At 48.3% G+C, this 17,765-nt stretch overlaps 1 protein-coding gene across 12 annotated transcripts in view; it reads left to right on the plus strand.

The window, feature by feature from the left end:
* The window catches only part of CEP164 (centrosomal protein 164), a 64,470-nt gene that overhangs the window by 17,723 nt on the left and 28,982 nt on the right, over window positions 1-17,765 (plus strand). For 8 of the 12 annotated variants that reach the window (XM_087433740.1, XM_087433739.1, XM_087433743.1 and 5 more), the window contains 6 exons: window positions 2,115-3,782; window positions 6,525-6,680; window positions 7,095-7,229; window positions 8,166-8,243; window positions 15,512-15,895; window positions 16,928-17,008. In XM_087433740.1, the coding sequence (XP_087289866.1) occupies window positions 2,115-3,782; window positions 6,525-6,680; window positions 7,095-7,229; window positions 8,166-8,243; window positions 15,512-15,895; window positions 16,928-17,008 (2,502 nt within the window). Of the gene's footprint in view, window positions 1-479; window positions 623-2,114; window positions 3,783-6,524; window positions 6,681-7,094; window positions 7,230-8,165; window positions 8,244-15,511; window positions 15,896-16,927; window positions 17,009-17,765 lie in introns of all 12 variants that reach the window. The other 4 variants (XM_014785120.2, XM_087433748.1, XM_087433742.1 and 1 more) reach the window with 3 other exon arrangements.

Consider the following 17,765-nt stretch of genomic DNA (forward strand, 5'->3'; position numbering starts at 1 on the left):
TCTCTAAACAATTCCTTTGTGCCCCTGGGTGGACACATTACATAGTAGGATTAGTGAGAGAGTGCTCTGCTGAGGATGGTGTTTCGCAGCGGTTTAAGAAGTGATGCCATCTGCCCCTCTGGAGAGTGCAGGGACAGGGAGGAGTTGGCGGAGGCCACAGAGCCTGGGTGAGGGGAGAGTCCTTCCTGTTCTTTCAGAGCCAGGTCTTCCTAGTGTGGGTTCATCATTTGTCTCAGTGGTGCGAATTCCTAACGTCACTTGTAGCCAAAATTCAGTTGTCAGAACACCAGTGCCTTCAAGACCCAAAAAGAACAGCTTTGGGCTTTCTCCACTCCGGTGGATTGTCTTTGTTGCCCGTGTCCTTGGTTAGTGGCGGATAACTGAGATTTGATTGCAGTGTGATCACCTTGGTCTCAAGTAGCTTTTTTATTCAAAGTTGAAAGTGCTCTTTCCCATTATGGTATTCTTTGTTCCTCCAGTATGTCTGAACTTAGGAGGCAGAGTTATTGCCCTCGTTTTATGGGTGGAGAAGCTAAGACTTGGAGCCATTCTGAAGTGAGGTCCAGGCTCTCCTCGAGTGCTGTGGCGGTGCAGGGAAACCCGCCTTCTTCCCTTCACCCAGGTATGGGGCAGGCGGAGCATGTCGAGGAGGAGGAAGGACATAGGAACCCGGGTCAGCCAGGTGGGGAGCATTGGGAATACCTCTGTAACCCTCTCAATGCTCTGGTTGATTTGCTCTTCTGTTTATAGTCTTTATATCCCACCAGGGCCTGGTGCTTACTCCTCAGCCAAGATTTCCTCCGTCTTTCTTCCTTCCTTCCCAAGGTGTCAGTTCTAGCGTTGGATGTTTGCTGATGAATTTATCCTTTTTATCATTTCCAAGCTCCACAGATAACTCCTCCCTCCCTTCCCCTCCTCCACATATTACTCCTCTTGGCTCTGAGAAGTAAGATAACAAGCCTATTCTTCCAGATAGAGGAAAGAGGACAGGTAATTCCCAAATTGGCTAAATTTTCTAATGTCACGTGTTTGAAAGGCGAAAGATGGATGGTGGGTTTTTTACTAACCCAGGACTATTTTAAAGGATGATCAGCATGTTGGCAGGCTCTGGCATCACTAAAGGTGTGAGAGGAAATGAATTGAGGGCTCTAGGGTGGAGGGTTAGGTAACAGACTGAGTTCTGGGTGTGTGATGAGTTCCTGGAGCTCCCTCTTAAAAAGGATTCCTTCTGTGGTTTCAGGAGCTGAAGACAACTGGACAGCCCTGGGTTGCCAGTCTAGATCTTAGGGCTCAGGACAGGCATCTCAAACTTGAGTTTGTCGAAGGGGCAGGCCTGAACCAGGTGGGCGACCTGGACTCAGGTGGTTTGGGCTCTCTGGAGGTGTGCCGGCTTTCATGGGCTAGGTATTGTTTAGTGCGACTGTTTGCAAGGTGTGGTTGACCTTGCAACCAGGGTTTCTTCTAGCCCCGAGATTCTATGACTGTGGACCTCTCTCGAGCAGTACCAGCTTGTGCCTTTGATAGAAGACCTAGACAGAGTTTCCGAGGCTCAGCTCACTGGTTATGTTTCTCCTCTCTCTCCCTTCTTAGACAATTTCTGGTAGTCCTTGCTAAGGTTGGTGATTTTATAAAATGAACCAATCACAGAACTGAGAGCTCGATGGTACCTTAGGGATAATCTGGGTGGTGATTTTCAGACTTTCGTTACTAGTGAAGCCCTGTCTTCAAGTCAGTTCCTCCATAGAGGTCCAGCATATAAAGGAGTGGAGCTGCCATGGTTGAACCTGGGGGTGTAGGTCTTGGTGATGCTCCTTCCCCATCACATGCACACTATAGTGGCCCTTGAAGTGCCATGTGGAACCAACCCCTGGTTCCATGGCGCAAGATTTGTAAGCCATTGATCTAATCCAGCCTCCTCTTTATAGAAACTTAGGCCCAGAAAACAACATATTTTCAGCCCAAGGGAGTTTTTAGCTTTTCTTCCCTCTTTGCTTTGTGTTTTACTTTAAGTGGAGGGTGGGTTTCTGCTAAGGGCTTGCCAAGGGCTGAGGTAGGGAGTATAAATCTGAGGTACTTTGTCTTAGTTTTCTCTGCATGTTTATATACCCATCTAGGAAACACAACGTGAGCAGGGACTTCTGCCTTCTTCCTCCTTTCTCCGTGGCCCATCCCCTCTCCCAGCACCTGGGCTTGCTGGTATGGACCTAGACCAAGAGATGCAGGCTAGAAGTGAGGGCTCCTTTAAGAAAGTGAAGAGCCCATGCATGCTGGGCGACACCCCTTGGCCTCTCATGGGCACCCTGCCTGGCAAGCTGCAGCCACTCTCCAAACGCCAAGCTTCCCGAACCCATCAGATCTTTGCTGACGTGGAGAAAATCTTAGGCAGGGCCCCAGCCCAATGTAGGACAGAATTAGGTGATCAGCAGGGTCTGGAGAAACAGGAGCCGACAGAGAAAATCTACCTGGGGTTTTCAGACCCTGAAATAGAAGAGCTGGAAATGAGGACCAGACAGCAGAAACCTGGCACTCCAGGCCCTGAGAGCCCCCAGCCCCTCCAGAGTGGGCAGGATGTATTAGAAAGCAGGAACCAGGCCTCTGTCCACTCAAAGCTTTCTGAAATCATCAATGGCTTGCAGCTGAAAGGGGAGCAGCACAGCCAGAACATGGCCAAACTAAGCTCCACTGGCCCTGGGGGGGACAAGGGCCAGAGCCCCATTCCCTTGCCATCCTCTGAGGAGGAGCCTTCCCTGTCCCCTTGTTCTTCTGACCACATGCTGCCTATTAGGAAGAGCAAGCTGTTCTTGTTAGATAACAGCCCAGCAGAAGACCTGAGCTGGCAGGGTGTTTATGGGGAAGGTGGGAGCGTGGGCAGAGGGAGGAGGAGGAGAGAGCCCCCAAAATCATGGATGGGACAGGTCTCCAAGCTTGTGAACAAGGACACCCCCAGGAGCTGCAAGAAAACAGAGCCCAATGACGCTGAGGCTCCAGGGGCCTCAGCTGGAGGTTCACCTCAGGGGCTCTTCCTAATACCACCTGATACCCTGGCGTCAGAACCAGCTCAGATTTCCCCTTCAGGGAATGCCCCTGGGGAGTCTCCTACCAGTGAGAAGAGACGAGCCCCAGGGTCTCCAGAGCCCCCTGAAGAAGACAGGAAGCCTAGTGGGTCTGGGCCTGACTTAGAGAGCGGCAGCAGCCTGGCCTCTCCCCTTGGCTCTCAGATCCTGGGTGAGGTGAACAACTTCCCTTGGGACCTGCAGAGCTCTCGGGGATCTGAGCGGGGCACGGGTCAGTCAGGCCCCAGACCCAGAGATCAACACTCCAGCCCCTTCCTAGTGCCCCTGTTATCCCACATGCAGAGCTCTGCTGATGAGCCGTCAGAGAGTGAAGACTACTCTGAGGATCAGAGGTTCTACCAGCACATCCTGCAGATGGTCAAGATCTCCAGGCGGCTGGAGGGCCTGGGGCTGCCCGAGAGCGTGCAGGAAATGCCGTGCAAAGACATCGCCAGCATGGTCTGTTGCATGGCAGCTGAGTCCTCCAGAATGTCTAGTGAGGGTGAACATGAGGCCATCAGAGCCGTGGAGAGGGACTCAAGGTTTCTGGCTTGGAGGCCAGAGCTGCTGGAGCATCCTCAGGAGGCGGCCCTTGCCCCTGCTGGGCAGGAGGCCTCTCAGCAAGCCTGTTTCCAGCTGAGCAGCAGCCCCCTCAGGCAGGGGCTAGTTGAGCTGAGTTCCTACAGAGGGCTCACTGCAGAGCCAGGCAAGATGCAGCTTCTCAACCAGGTAGGCGTCTTAGACAGCGTGGCCCATAGGCCTCAGTGAACTTGGCAGGGAGGGAGCAGGCTGAGTTGACGTCTTAATGCAGCCATCAGGTCTGCTTTCCTGCTAGTTGCCCTCCCTTGGTAACTATTGATCCCTTAACTACCCAGGATGGCCATCTTGTGGGATTATGTGTATTGCATGTTTCTTCTACCCCATCACCTGCAAGATAGGGGCTGAGGGTATCTAGACTTCCCTTCCCTGGATCTAACTAATCCATGGGTGGTTCACACTGAAGATGATCAGTTTTGAGGGTGAGCAAGGTGGTGCTGATCCTGGCACTCACACAACCTATAGGTACCTTCCCTCTATCATTTGGGAAGCCTTCTGCATCAGCTGATTATAGAGAGAGGTCCTTCCAAGTAGACATCCTACTCCCAAGCTCTGAATTGAGTCCCTTCTTGGAATCACACAGAACTAGAGTTAATACTGTCATGAGAGGCTACGGCCCAGAATCTCTCTCTGCCATCCAGTGAGCTGCTTCTGCTCCTTGCTTCCCAGGGTTCCCAGAAACCACGTTCCTTCACTTCCTCCTGTGCTAGGATTTACCAAAGGGCTGGGCTTGCCCTGTAGTTCTGACACCTTGTCCCTTTAAAGAGTCACACCATAGTCTTCATTCAGAAGAAGTCAGGTTGGAGCAGAGACCATGGGGGTCAATCTGAATTTCCCCAGCTATTCTTTTGCTGTTGCCCAGCTGTGGCTTTACCCAGTTGTTACCTCTGGTTCCTAATTGCTGGCGTGCACTGGTTCTCCGTTAGCTCTAATAACTACTGTAGCACTATAAATATCGGATAAGCTGCAGATTATCTTGAAAGTTTTAATTAGCCCAATGGCAGCAAGTTTATCCGCTCTGAAGGACAACGCCACGCACAGCCCATAGTCTGAGTTAATGGCCAGCTATAGAAGATGATCAGCTGGAGCCAGGAATGTATAATTTCCCCGCTAACCACTGATTTGGTAAAGGCCTGGGAGAACAAAGCCCTCAGCATGCCTGTCTCTCTCCCTCAAGCCCCCAGCACGTTAGCAAATTAGCCATGTTAGGAGTCTGTAATTTTCTGTAAATATAGTGTGGGAAGGATTTTGCTTGCTGATACACCAGGGCTGGTTGGAAGGGCTGAAGCCAGGAGGAGCAGGCCCGGTTTGTGCACAGTTCACCTCGGAGCAGCTTTCGTGGGCTCCTTTTCTGCCACAGCCAGGAGGCACTATAAAGTACTGGCTTAGAGACAGCCCTGGGTTCCAATTCTGTGTCTGCCCCTTGCTGGCCCTGTGACTTTGGGCAGGGGTCTTGACCTTACCACGTTCCATTTGCTCACGTGGGGATGGTGACCTCGAGTTGTTGTGAGAGTACGATGAGACATCACATGTAAAATGCTCACCCCGGTGCCCAAGGCTGGAGTATTGTGGGCACGTGTTTTCTATTATCAGCTCCTTTTCTCCCTAACAAAGATCCCCTACAACAGGCCACGTGATCGGGAATCTACAAAGGCTCGGGAGAGGTTCTCATCTCATCTTTCCTATGAGCATTTGATGCCCTCCTGGTGCCGAAACGGGCCCTGTTCAGAACCCGCCCCATGGTCTGGTCTGTAGGCTGAGGCTGTGGGTGAGAAGCTGGGCCATCCGAACTTCCTCGGCCTGACCTCCTCCACGTTCCCCTTTCTCTCTTCAGCCCCTGTGGGATTAGAGAGGAATGGAATTTTTGTGTTGTTTTATACATTTTAAGTTTGAGAAAGGAATCTTAAAGAGCTCTTTGTAAACTGTCCCCAGAATGCTATCCTTGCCTCTACTTCTAAGCCCAGACCATTGTAACGTGAATCCCCGTAATAGCAATTCCATAACGTTGGCGTGGCCCTGGACCACCCACGTATGCTCCTTGCTTTCATTATCTCATTTGAACTTCTCCACAAACCTTCTTAAGTGGCAAGGCACATGTCATCTCTGTCTTGTAGATGAGTAAACTGAGAGTCTGAGAAGCCTGAGGTCTCACCCATTCTGACTTCCAGACTGCTTTCTCTCCCCAGTCCTCTCTGGCATGAAGAACAGGGAGAAGAAGGGGCCTGGTCAGTCCCTTGGCAAGGCTCCTTTCAGCCACTCTTCTCATCAGTGGAGAGGGGAAAGAGAGTTCTTCTGTTGCTCATGTGTATTTTTTCACAGTTAATATTTATATTCATCAAAGTAATACATGCCCATGTTAAAGTCAAATGGCACCAAAAGGCGTATAATAAAATACAACAGTCCTCTGGTGTGTATGCCCCTCCCCAGAGGCAGCCGCTTTCTTCTGGTATTTACTTCCATTTTTGTAAATAATATGCTTAGACTGCTTTTTCTTGATTCATCAGTTTTAAACTTTATGTACTGAGACTTCGCATTCTGGTAGATGAGGCTTTTTGTCTCTGCTCTCCCTTCCCCCTACTTCCCATGTGGCTTCTGAAAGGAGAGCAGAACCCTGTGCATCATCTGCCAGATGTGAAGGAACCATTTACTGTGAGACAGCAGCAGAGTCAGGAGAATCAGGAAACCAGCCTGTGATTTCTCACACAGTTCGCACGATGGTAATTTCTGGATGTTGTGTTTCATTAGCAGCCTCTCATTGGAGGTGGTTTAAATTTGAGCGGGTAGGATTTAGAAGTTTTATTTTTATATCTGTCTCCGACACTCTCAGAGACATGTGGTTTCTTGGGTTGTAACAAGATGTTTTCTGTTGCCCAGGCCCTGGGCTCCTCGTTAGCCCCAGTCCACATTCCTCTTGGGGGCCTGGCTCCGTTAAGAGGCCTTGTGGATGCTCCACCCTCTGCCCCTCGTGGATCTCAAAATGTGAGCCTGGGGAGCTCAGTGGAGTCCGGTCAACTCGGAGAACTCATGCCGGTAAATACTTTTTCTTGTGTTCAGTGTTATTTAGTTACTCTGAGGCCTCTCATGTACCATGCTAGGAACTGTGGCCCGTGGATGAGACGTAGAAGGCACAGGCTGAGTCCTCAGAGTTCATAATCTAGTTGGGAAGGTGAGTCACACACACTTGTATGATGCTGAACGTGGACTTGGGGCAGTGGAGGATAGACCCATGCTATAGGGCCTGTGGTGCTGATTTCTCAGTCCATGCAGCCAGGGCAGTAGGAGTTGGAAAAGGGCGGGATCCCTCCAGTGTGAGCTGGAGCTTCCTGGACACGGCAGACTTGCTCTGGGAGACATCTAAACAGAAAGAGAGTGGGGAAAGCATTCTGAAGGTCATTCTGAAGGTCTTCCTAGTGAGTCCCTTGACTTTCCTTCTCTATTTTGGAGCCTTCACAGGGTCTCAAGACTTCTGCTTATACAAAGGGTCTCTTGGGCTCCATCCATGAGGACAAGAATGCTCTCAGCCTCTTGGCTTTAGGGGAGGAGACCAACGAGGAGGATGAAGCGGAAAGTGACAACCAGGTAATGATGAATCCTCCTCCTGGCCTGGAAACCCTCTGTGCCATTTTTTTTTTTTTTTTTTAAAGATTTTATTTATTCAGTTTTTTCCCCCCAAAGCCCCAGCAGATAGTTGTACGTCATAGGTTCACATCCTTCTAGTTGCTGTACGTGGGACTCGGCCTCGCGTTGGACGGAGAAGTGGTGCCTCGGGGCGCTCCCGGGATCCGAACCCGGGCTGCCAGCATCAGAGCGCGCGCACTTAACCGCTAAGCCACGGGGCCGGCCCTGTGCCATTTATTTTTTGAAAAAAATTTTTTTTATTGTGGCCAAATGTATTTAACATGAAAGTTACCATTTTAACCTCTTTTAAGTGTGTAATTCAGTGGCCTTAATTACCTTCACAATGTTATGCAATCATCACCACTATCCATCTCCAGAACTTGCTCATAATTCTAAATGGAAACTCTGTACCCATTAAACAGTCGCTCCCCATTCTCCCCTGTTCCCAATCCCTGGTAACCTCTTTTCTACTTTCTGTCTCTATGGGTTTATCTATTCTAGATATTTCATGTAAGTGGAATTATACAATATTTGTCCTTTTCTGTCTGGTTTATTTCACTGAACATAATATTTTCAAGGTTTATCCATATTGTAGCATGTATTAGAACTTCATTCCTTTTTATATCTGAATAATATTCCATTGTATGAATATACCACATTATGTTTATCCATTCATCTGTTGAGGGACACTTGGGTTGTTTTCACCTTTTGGCTAACCTCTGTGCTACTTTGAAAATAAGTAAAAATGATTTTCCAGCCCATGGCTTCATTTCTTGTCAGTCTATATACCCGCTAGATCTGACCCAGAAAGCGTAACCAGCAAGGAGCTTCTTGGCCCTCACCCTGGGCTGACCAGTTTCCTTTGATTTAACCACTCGTAATCGTTTTTGTTTTCAGAGTGTCCGCAGCTCAAGTGAGCTTCTTAAGAACCTGCACCTGGACATTGGGGTGCTGGGGGGCGACTTTGAGTATGAGGTAAGAACGTGAAGCCCCTGCAGGCAAATGCCTCCACCTGGTGTGTCCCTCCTTCCTTCTTAAGCCTTTCTCCTTGTGGGATGCATATTTGGAAAGAGAAACATTTTGTCCCAGTCCTCTTCAGATGGGATTTCTGGGGTTCGAGGAAGCACAAGGGTGGAAAGGAATTCATCCATTTACTCATTTATCAAATAACCACCATTTATTGAATGTTTTTACATGATACACTTTGCTAGGTGCTGTAGAACGTACAAGTATAAATTAGATGAGCTTACTGCCCTCTGAGAGTTTACAGTCTCATCAAAGATAGGCTTAAATGATTGGAACACAGAGTAGAATGCAATGAGGCTGTAAGGAGGGTAAAACAGAGTGCCACGGGAGGGGAAAATTAGGGATCTCCTCTCTGTTTGGATTGATCTGGAAAGGCTTTATTGAGAAACTGACATCTGAAGTGAGCCAGGAAGGATGATGGGCAGGACTAGACAGGGAGAGGTGAATGGTGAGAGAGAAGTCCAGGTGCAGGGCACTGCACAGGCAGAGGCGAAAGGTGCAGGGGGAGTTTGGGGAAGATGAGGCATCTCCTTGGACTGGAGTACAGAGCGCATGTGGGAGATAAGACTGTGGAGATAGATTGGGCTGGATCATGGAGGACCTGAGTGCCAGCTAAGAAGTTTGGATTAGATTACACAGGCATTGGGAGCCATCAGAGATTCTGAACAGAGGTGTAACATTGTCCAGATTCTTAACACTTGTCGAATGCTGGCTCTGTGGCAGGCCACTGTGCTAGGTCCCATGGGAGATACAGATGTTGGTAAGATATGGATCTGGACTGGCCTCAAGGAGTTTGAGAGAGAGAAAGGACACTAGTCCTTGGTGGTTAGTAAGCACTCAGTAAATGTTTGAATGAATATTTAGGAAACTATAAAGCAGGGCAGTACATGTAAAGAGCTCTAGCACAGGTGCGCTGTTTGGAGGAGTTCTTAGGGGCGAGAAATTACTTTTGTAGAGATCAGGAAAAACTTGGTGGAGGAGATGACATTTGACCTGGGTCTTGAAGAGGAGGTAAATTTTACACATGGGGGTTTTAAGGGATATTTTAGGGAAGCGAGCAGCTGGAGCAAAGGCCCGAGGCCTGGGAAATGCAGAATATAGATGGGAGTAGCTTCCAGAATACCCCAATAGTCCTCTTGCTTCTGATTTCTTTCCCTTAGTCTGTCCTTCACTGCCACCAGAATATTCTCTATAAAAAACAAACAAAACCCCAAACTCATCATGTCGTTGTAGTGCCTAAAAACTCCCAGTTCATTTTTCTACTTGAAAAGGAACACTCCCTACTATATGTACTTGTCTAGCGTCCAATTTATTAATTTTTGACAATGAACATTTCTCCAAATATTCCTAAAGTATTCACACAACCAATAAATCATGAGGTCAACATCTCAGATTTCCCAAACATTTAAATATTGATTATAAGCTTAATTAAACTTTTCACAAGTCTAATATATCAAATTCTTTTAAACACTTTAAACACTTTCAAATGAAACAGATCACTCACATTTTATTAGCATGATCACAAAAAAACGATCAGTAAAACAACAGTGCCTGTATCATGGATTTAAATTTGTTGTCTTATTATCTCTTACGTGTTCTTATTATTTCTGACTCTTGTTTCTTGGTCTTCAGCTCACCTTGAGAGCCAGAGTTAATGTCTCAGGTTGGCTGCGGTTGTGGATGCTGGCTGACAGGCCCTGGGTTGTAGGTGGGCTTCCCAGGGGACCCAACTCTGGCCATTGGGCAGGCCCCTTTTTATAGTTAGGCTTTCTCTATTGTCTCAGAAACTGTCCATGATTTTGGCTCTGCACAATCACATGTGTTTTGATTGTGAGTTTAATACTTTCTGCCAAATGTGACACTTTTTCTCAGTGCCTTTCTTGATCATCAGCCTGACCTGTGTCTACTTTGAAACTGTTCCTTCTGATTGGTGCCTGGTCTGTTTGCATTAAATCCAAAGCCTTCAGTCTATTGGGTTTCCTTTTTGAAATGACAGCCTTGTTTTTTCTCATCTGCCATTAAGACCTTATAACAATGATGGAATCAGTAGCTCAGGTTTTGAGCCTAGAAGGATGGCCATGAATGGGAATGGGGTGTCAGGAAGACTTACTTGCTTTTGGAGAAAGAAGCGAGACTCCAAGAAACTGAGCAAATTGAGGGTAGAGATCCTGCCCTATTCACGTCTATATATCCAGCACCTGGCCCACTGCCTGGAGCATAGGAAGCACAGGGGTATGTTTTGCTGAGCAGTTGAGAGAATGAATGGGTGAATGAATGAGCCACACTGGGACCGGAAGGGTATCCGGCAGGTTGTGTTGTGCTTTTTTTTTTCCCTTGGCTTTCCTAGGTCCTGGGTAGAGTAGATACGTGGTCCCTGCTGTCAGCTGGTGGATGGAAGATTTCAGTGTCAATCTTCATCTTCGGTGAAGATTTCATGATCCATCATGATGCGCTTTGACTTCGGGCTAGTTAATTTTTACTTCACAGTGGATTATAAATGTCAACCAAAAAAGAGACTTTCTTCTTTGACATGTCCTGGGTTTTCAAAAGCTTCCCTCCTCGTGATTATGTGCTTCTTTGGGGGAGTGGGAGCTTTTAAACATATTTTTTTTATAACCTCTTTAATATAAGTAGGCAAAACAGTGTGATGAGGGAAATGTTTAGAGTGGGAGGTGTTAAACACACCTCCCACCCCTGTCTCTAGCAGCCCAGCAGATTTAGTTCTTTTTGCCACATGGAGTGTTGGGTTCCTGTGTTCTAACCTCAGGCAGGAACTAGGGCTTTTCCTGGTGGGGAAAATTGTTGGTGAGATGAATGGGGGTTTCAGGACAGAGAAGGCTGCCTCTGCCTGGACCACACCTTTGAAAATGGCTTTTGTCCCAATTTATAGTCCTTGGATCCTCTGAGGTGCCCACCTCTTCCCCCTCCGGGGCATCCCAGGAAGCCCTAGATGGAGATCTCCATCCGTGGTTAAGTACTATCTTGTCTCACTGTCAACAGTCACTTTGCTCATAATTCCATGAGAGGGCAGTAGGATGGCAAGAATGTGTGTGTTGCTCTGCCTCTGTATCCTTCCCCCTCCTCTCCTGCCTTCAGCTTAAACTTATTTCTAGTCTATTACAGAATCAAAAGGGATAGGTTCATGGAACAGACGTTGAGAATGGGTGTGAAGGAAAAATGGGAGGCAGGCAGGCGGCGTGTGGCCTTGTGGTGCTGGAGAAAACCCCAGCAGCGGATCAAAGGAGAGGGAGGGAGCTGGGCTTAGAAATAACAGGATGATGTCAGTGTGATTGGAAAGCACTAACAACGCCGGGGCACAGTGCAAAGAATTGAGACCCACGGGGTTGGGAGTGAGACGTGGAAAATAAACTGGACTGATGGTGGGCTTGATGGCGGTCTCTCCAGAACAGGATCAATGCACAGACATCGTGTTCAGCTCCCCCATCCTCCGCTCCTTCCCTCCTGAGCTGTGTGGATTATAGGAGCCCCTGCCCTCCGTGCTCTGGGCCAGAGGGGGCGATTGCGGCACTGGAGACCTCATGGCTTTTGGGGGATATGTTCAATATTCATGAAATGGTTGCTACAGGCACTCTCTACACACCCCTCCTCGTGCAGATGGCAAAGTCTTTTGAAAAAGCAGCAGAAATTTGCCTTGAGATACTCAACACCTGGGGCTGTGACCGGAGGAGACAGACGGAGTCTGAGCACAATGAGCTGAGAGCAAAGCTGTGCTGAGGGTGCAGTCCCCCTGTATACCCCATAAAACACCGACACAGGAGACTGTACACCGGGGCCTGGAGTGTGCATCCTGGGCCTGGCCTCACGCCTTGGGCCCTGTGATGTGGTGAGGAGCAGGAGCTGAGTGAAGGGAGAGGAGCGTGGAGTCAGATGGGTTTTCCCGACACTCGGCTCTCGCTCATCCATTTGTGGAGAATCTACAACACATGTCTATTCTCCTTCTGCTGTCCTAACCCTCAAGATGTACTGCTGGCTGTCGTGTTGTTCAGTTAGTCGACATGGATGCAGAAAATGCAAGCTTGTTTATTTTGATGTTAGCCATGTTTTAATATTTAGGCAGATAAAATAGGATAAGCTCTGTCATGTGAAAATCTTCTTTTGAGGAACTTAAGCTTGAGAATTGCATAGACTGGGCCTAACGTTCTTGTAGTCTGGCTGTATTCTCTCCATGTAAATGAATAGGAATCTCTACCTGTATCTGGGGTCCTCTGATTTTTGATAGGTTACTTGTTTTTCTGTCATTTTGAATATATTAATAGTTAACATTTGTTTAGCTATTTTCCATTTAATAAGCACTATAACAAATATAATATAGTTTGATTCTTGTATAACCTTGTAAAATTAATATTACATCGCCATTTTATGGAGGAGGAAGGGAAGCTTCAACTCTTATATCTGCATGACACACTTATTCTTTATTAAAAATTCAGTCAACGAGCGTTTACTGAGCCCCTATCATGTGTCAGAAACTAGGCACTGAGGGTAATAGGGAGCTGATCTGATGAGGGAAACAGATGAGGAAATCAGCAATTATAATATAATAGTTGTTATGGGAGAGGATGGGGAAGGCTGTCTCAGGACAATTGCCCCAGGGATCGAGGAAGGCTTCCTGGAAGGTGTGATGCTATGAGGACCAGTGGGAGTTTGTCAGGGTAGCATTGTGTGTGTATGTGAAGAGTGACCATGGCAAAGTGGTGAAATAGCATGATGTTTACTCACAGGCAGGAGGAGATGTGTGCAGGGAGTGGCTGGAGATGACCCATGTGAGGCAGGCAGGGTCTGGACCAGAAAGGGCTGTGGGCCAAGTGAGGAGGTGTGAACTTTATCCTGAAGGCCATGGGCACTTTTTGTGGTCTGACATCTCCTCTGTCCCCTAACCCCTGTTGCCAGGCAGCTGTCTTGGGGCTAGGTTTCACTCCTTCCTTCAAGCAAGAGAGCCTTTCTTTATTCGTGGGATGAGCATGGCCAGGGTGGATTGGCCCTGCTTGCTGAATGAGGGAGTGTGGCTGGCCAGACACCCCTCACCCACCCCAAGAAACTCCCACGTCCTTCCTGGAGTCCATGGAGCCCCACAGAACAGTTATTGAGCTCCTGCTGAGTGCTGGCCACTGTTCGAGATAGTGTGATGAAAAAGCCTGGCCTCACCTGAAGATCTCTTGAAGAGAAGGTGCCCATTTCACCCTCTTCTCCTAGCCCAGTGATCATGGCAGATTTCTTCCATGCTACAGGTTAGGGGTGTTGGGTGGATGGGCACATGCCCTGCCTTCAGGCTGCCAAGGCACAAGGGAAGCCCACCCCTTCTCTCCTTCACCCTCTGCTTTTCTCCTTGGGACAGGCTTGGGGCTGGTGAGAGTATCACCACTGTCCAGTGCCCCTTGCTTTGGGTAGTAAAGGCTCATAACCAGAGCCACCTGGGACTTCTTTCACTTTTCTTCATACTCAGCTGAATTCCTTGAGGGCAGGATCTATGTCTTGTTCATATTTGGGTTCCCAGGTTGGTATTTGGCACATATAAGATGGTCAGTGAATGGGCGTGTGGGTCTCATCATAAAACCTTAGTTTAACATTTATGGAACACTTATGGTCCGCCAGGCACAGTTCCCATTTCTTTAACTCACTTAATGAGTGTTAACTCATTTAATCTTCCCATCAACCCTTTGAGGTAGGTCTTACCATATCCCCATATTTTAGAGGAAGAAACTGAGGCACAGTGAAGTAAAATAATTTGCCTAAGGTCACTGTAAACGTGGGGCCAAGACTTTGGACCTTGGTAGTCTGTCTCTGAAGCTGAGCTCTGAGCAGCTCTGCTTTCTGCCTCTCTTAACTGTTCCTGGAAAGCTTGGGCTAGCTTGTTAGTAGGCTGCCAGACCTGCAGGCGCCTGGGCATGGCTTTGGGTTCAACAGGTCCTTTAACATAGAGACAGCATCGATGAATGCCATGTTTAGGCCTCATTGGACCTCTGGACTCTGGTCATCATGCTCCTTGTTTGAGTCTCCAGGGTAGGGAATCAGGAAGTCTTAAAAATCCCTGCTCAGAAATTGTTCAGACTGGCAGCCCGAGTGTTAACACAGATGTTTTTGGGAGGAATGCTCCTCTGCCTGAGCCCAGGAGAGATCGGTGGCTGTATTTCCAAGGGAGGGTTTTCTGTTTCTATTTTGGCTGGCTCTAAGGGTTTCTCCTAGTCTTTAAAGTGAGGTTTGTGTGTGAGAAGCAGGTGTGGCAGCTGTAGAGGTGCGCTGCCCACATCTCCTTTCAGGAGACCCTGCCGAGGGGACCTTAGTGGATTGATAGCCTCCAGCTGCTGCACCTGGATCCATCCTGGCTCAGGCCAAGGCCTTGCTTGTTGATGGAATTCAACAGCCCCTAGAGCAGGGCCATTTCTGCCTGATGCGGGACTCCTCCAATGGGTAACCTGCTTGGGGACTCTCCACAGGGCTGGCCAAGACTGTCTCAGAACTGTGCTGTGGCCCGAGGCTCTTCTTACTCAAGCCGCCTCCTTCCCTCTCCTGTCACAGGTCTCAGACTTGTGTTCTGAGGGCTCTCCCCACCTTCTTTATCTTTCATAGGCATTTCCCCCAATAAATCTCTTACACATCTAGTCCCCTCTTGGCATCTGCTTCTCAGAACACCTGAGTTGACAGTCCTGTGTCAGAGGACCCTGTTCCCAGGGTTGCTTGTACAGGGGAGGCTTTAGGGAGAGAGCCAGCCTCATTGCTATTGAAGAAGGGCACCCTCCTGGTATTTTTTTCCCTGCTGCCTTTTAAAAATGAAGAATAGAAATTCTAGACTTTGGTACTTTTCTCTCATGTGATTCTCCATCATCGTAACTAAGTATTGGTTTCTGAGTCTGCAATCTTTTGATTTGCCTAATGGGACTGGAAAGAGACAGATTTATTACTTGAGGACGTGGTAGGTGGTGATGGAGTTGTATAGTCCAACGCAGTGGTTTCCAAGCCCATCAGTGGATGGGGGTCAGGTTTAGTGTATCCAAATCACCATAGGAGTTCAGATTCAGTAGACCTGGGATGGGGTCAGGAATCTGTATTTTAAAAAGCTATTGGGATGTTTGATAACCATTGGTATCAGAGCACTGGCCTGTGGGAGTCAAGGAAAGGCAGCTCCATCTTGTACCAAGTCTCTAAACTCCTTTTTTTAATTCCTGACGTCTTCCTTTCTGACATGGTCTGCTGATCCCTAGGAGTCCCCAAGAACAAGCCAGCCAGAGGAGAAGAAGGACATTTCTCTTGATTCAGATGCTGCCAGCCCCCCTACTCCCGGCAAGCTCTTCAGCCAAGGTGCAGACAGCAGCCTGAGCAGTGCCGATGGCAAAGGGCGACAGGGAAGAGGGGCAAGTTGGCTCCCAGAAAAAGAAAAGAATGAGAAGAGTGATCCTGGGACATCCAGGAGTCTGGTGACCCTCGGGGTGGACCCTGGGGGCGATCAGCCTGCCAAAGCCAAGAAAAAAGAAGCACCAGAGGACCTGGTAGATGCAGGAGAGGAGGGTTCCAGGAAGGAAGAGGCAGCAAAGGAGCCAAAGAAGGATGCTTCTGTCCTGAAAGAGAGCAGATCAGATGCCAGTGAAGTAAGTCACTTTGTCCCACAGGCTGTTGCCGGCTACGACCCTCTGCTGCTCTGTTAAACCCTGTGCAGATTCCTGTCCCCACATCTTTATTACTGAGTTAAGAGCTTCATTTGAGACCCTGCACTGGGCTGTCAACATCAGCCAGAACACTTAATTGTGACAAATATGCCAGGACCCAGCAGGCAGGAAAATCCTGAATGAAACTCCAAACCTGCTGGCACTAGAAATTCAGAGCAGAAATTTGCTTTTCCATTGGCACCCTCCTGGGATGTTTATGTTCTTCAGTTCTCCTACTTATGTCCTCTTCCTGTTTTTTGCTTCCCCTTCTACTTCTTGACATCTGTTTGGGGTCAGTCATGTTTGCGGCAGTCTGAGTTCCTATAGAGAGAGCAGAACGTTGAGGGGGTGGGGGACAGTTGGGAGTGTCCTGCCCCAGCATTGGCCAATTAGGTTACAGGAAGACTCCTCATTGATTTCTGTGGCTCTTTCTGAACCAATCCAATACACGGGAGTCTTGCTTTGGCAAGACCAGACCAATGACCCAAATGGACAAAAGTAGGACCCAGTGCGGAGAGCCTTTGGCATTTTCGATTTTCCAACCTTTAGTCCTGTTCCTTCTCTAGGTAGATGGTGAGGAAATTCATTTAAAGAGATTTTAGCTGCTTCCTGGAAAAGATACTCTGATTCTGTTTTTTTAGAATAGCATCAAATCTCCCTGTTGCCAACTTTCTAACCATCTCCACTACACTTCACTCGGCTCTTCTTACACAAGTTAATCCTTGTTGACCTAAGTCATCGTGTGGTTGTTTGTGCTCAGCTCGGCTGCCCGGCCTGAGTGGGCTGGGGCCTGGTGCATGTGTCCAGAGAGAATGAGAGGGTCCACAGGCCTCTTTCAAGTTTTCCAGAAGAGGTGGATTTTGGTTTGGGCTCCGCCCTGTGTTGGCAGCATGACCTGAACAGAATTTCCTGGTTAGTGATCATGACCCTCTATGCTCTGCTCCAGGCGACTTCTCTATGGGTCTCTTTCCCCAGGAGTCAGAAATTAGTGAACACATGAAGGAACTACAGCTCTCAGACTCGGCTGCTTCTGACCCCAAGTCCTTCCTTGGCCTGGTGAGTCTGAGATGAGGGGCAGCAGAGTGGTGGTGAAGAGCATGGATTTGCGAGTCCCTGTGGTTGAGTAATTTGCCTAGCATCACACAGCTTGTAAGTGGGGAAGTTAGGATTCACACCTGGGTCTTGTCTAACTCCAGTTTCTCAGCCCATTAACTAAAGATAACACTACCTATGTTATAGGTTTATTGTGAGAAGACAGTGAGGTAAAGAATGTAAAACATTAGTATATACACATTAAATAAACGTAGCTGTTATTACTATTACTGCTGTGTCAATTGCCTGTGAGATCATTGCCTCTGGGCTCTAGCAGAAACATTACATGAATCTAGGAGGTTAGAGACTGGTTGTGTGTGTGTGTGTACGCGCGCGCACGTGTTTGTGTGCACACATGCCCGTGCTTATGATTATGGAATCACTGAGCTATGGTGAGGACCAGTCATCAGGCTCTGGCCAGGAGGGATGCTGTGGTTTCATTTCCAAAGTTAAGACTTTGTCCTGCGATGCCAGCATCTGTGGTTTCTTTGTCCCAGACCTTTCGCCCAGCCTGCTGTATCCCGACTGCATTTGCCAGTTCTGTATCTAAGGGGAGTAGTTTGGGGTGCTTTTTGGCAGAGCATTACCTCTGGAAGTTGTGCTCCATCTGTTTGGAGGAGGCTGATCAAAGGGAAGGGATTAGTGGGAGAGGGTCAGGGATGAACAGTAATGATACGAGGGGCGCAGAGGAATTAGGAAGTTGTGTGCTGTAGCCCCTCAC

Source organism: Ceratotherium simum, chromosome 7 (assembly GCF_057802395.1).
Source record: "Ceratotherium simum simum isolate JZ-2026a chromosome 7, ASM5780239v1, whole genome shotgun sequence".
Taxonomy (NCBI): Eukaryota; Metazoa; Chordata; class Mammalia; order Perissodactyla; family Rhinocerotidae; genus Ceratotherium; species Ceratotherium simum.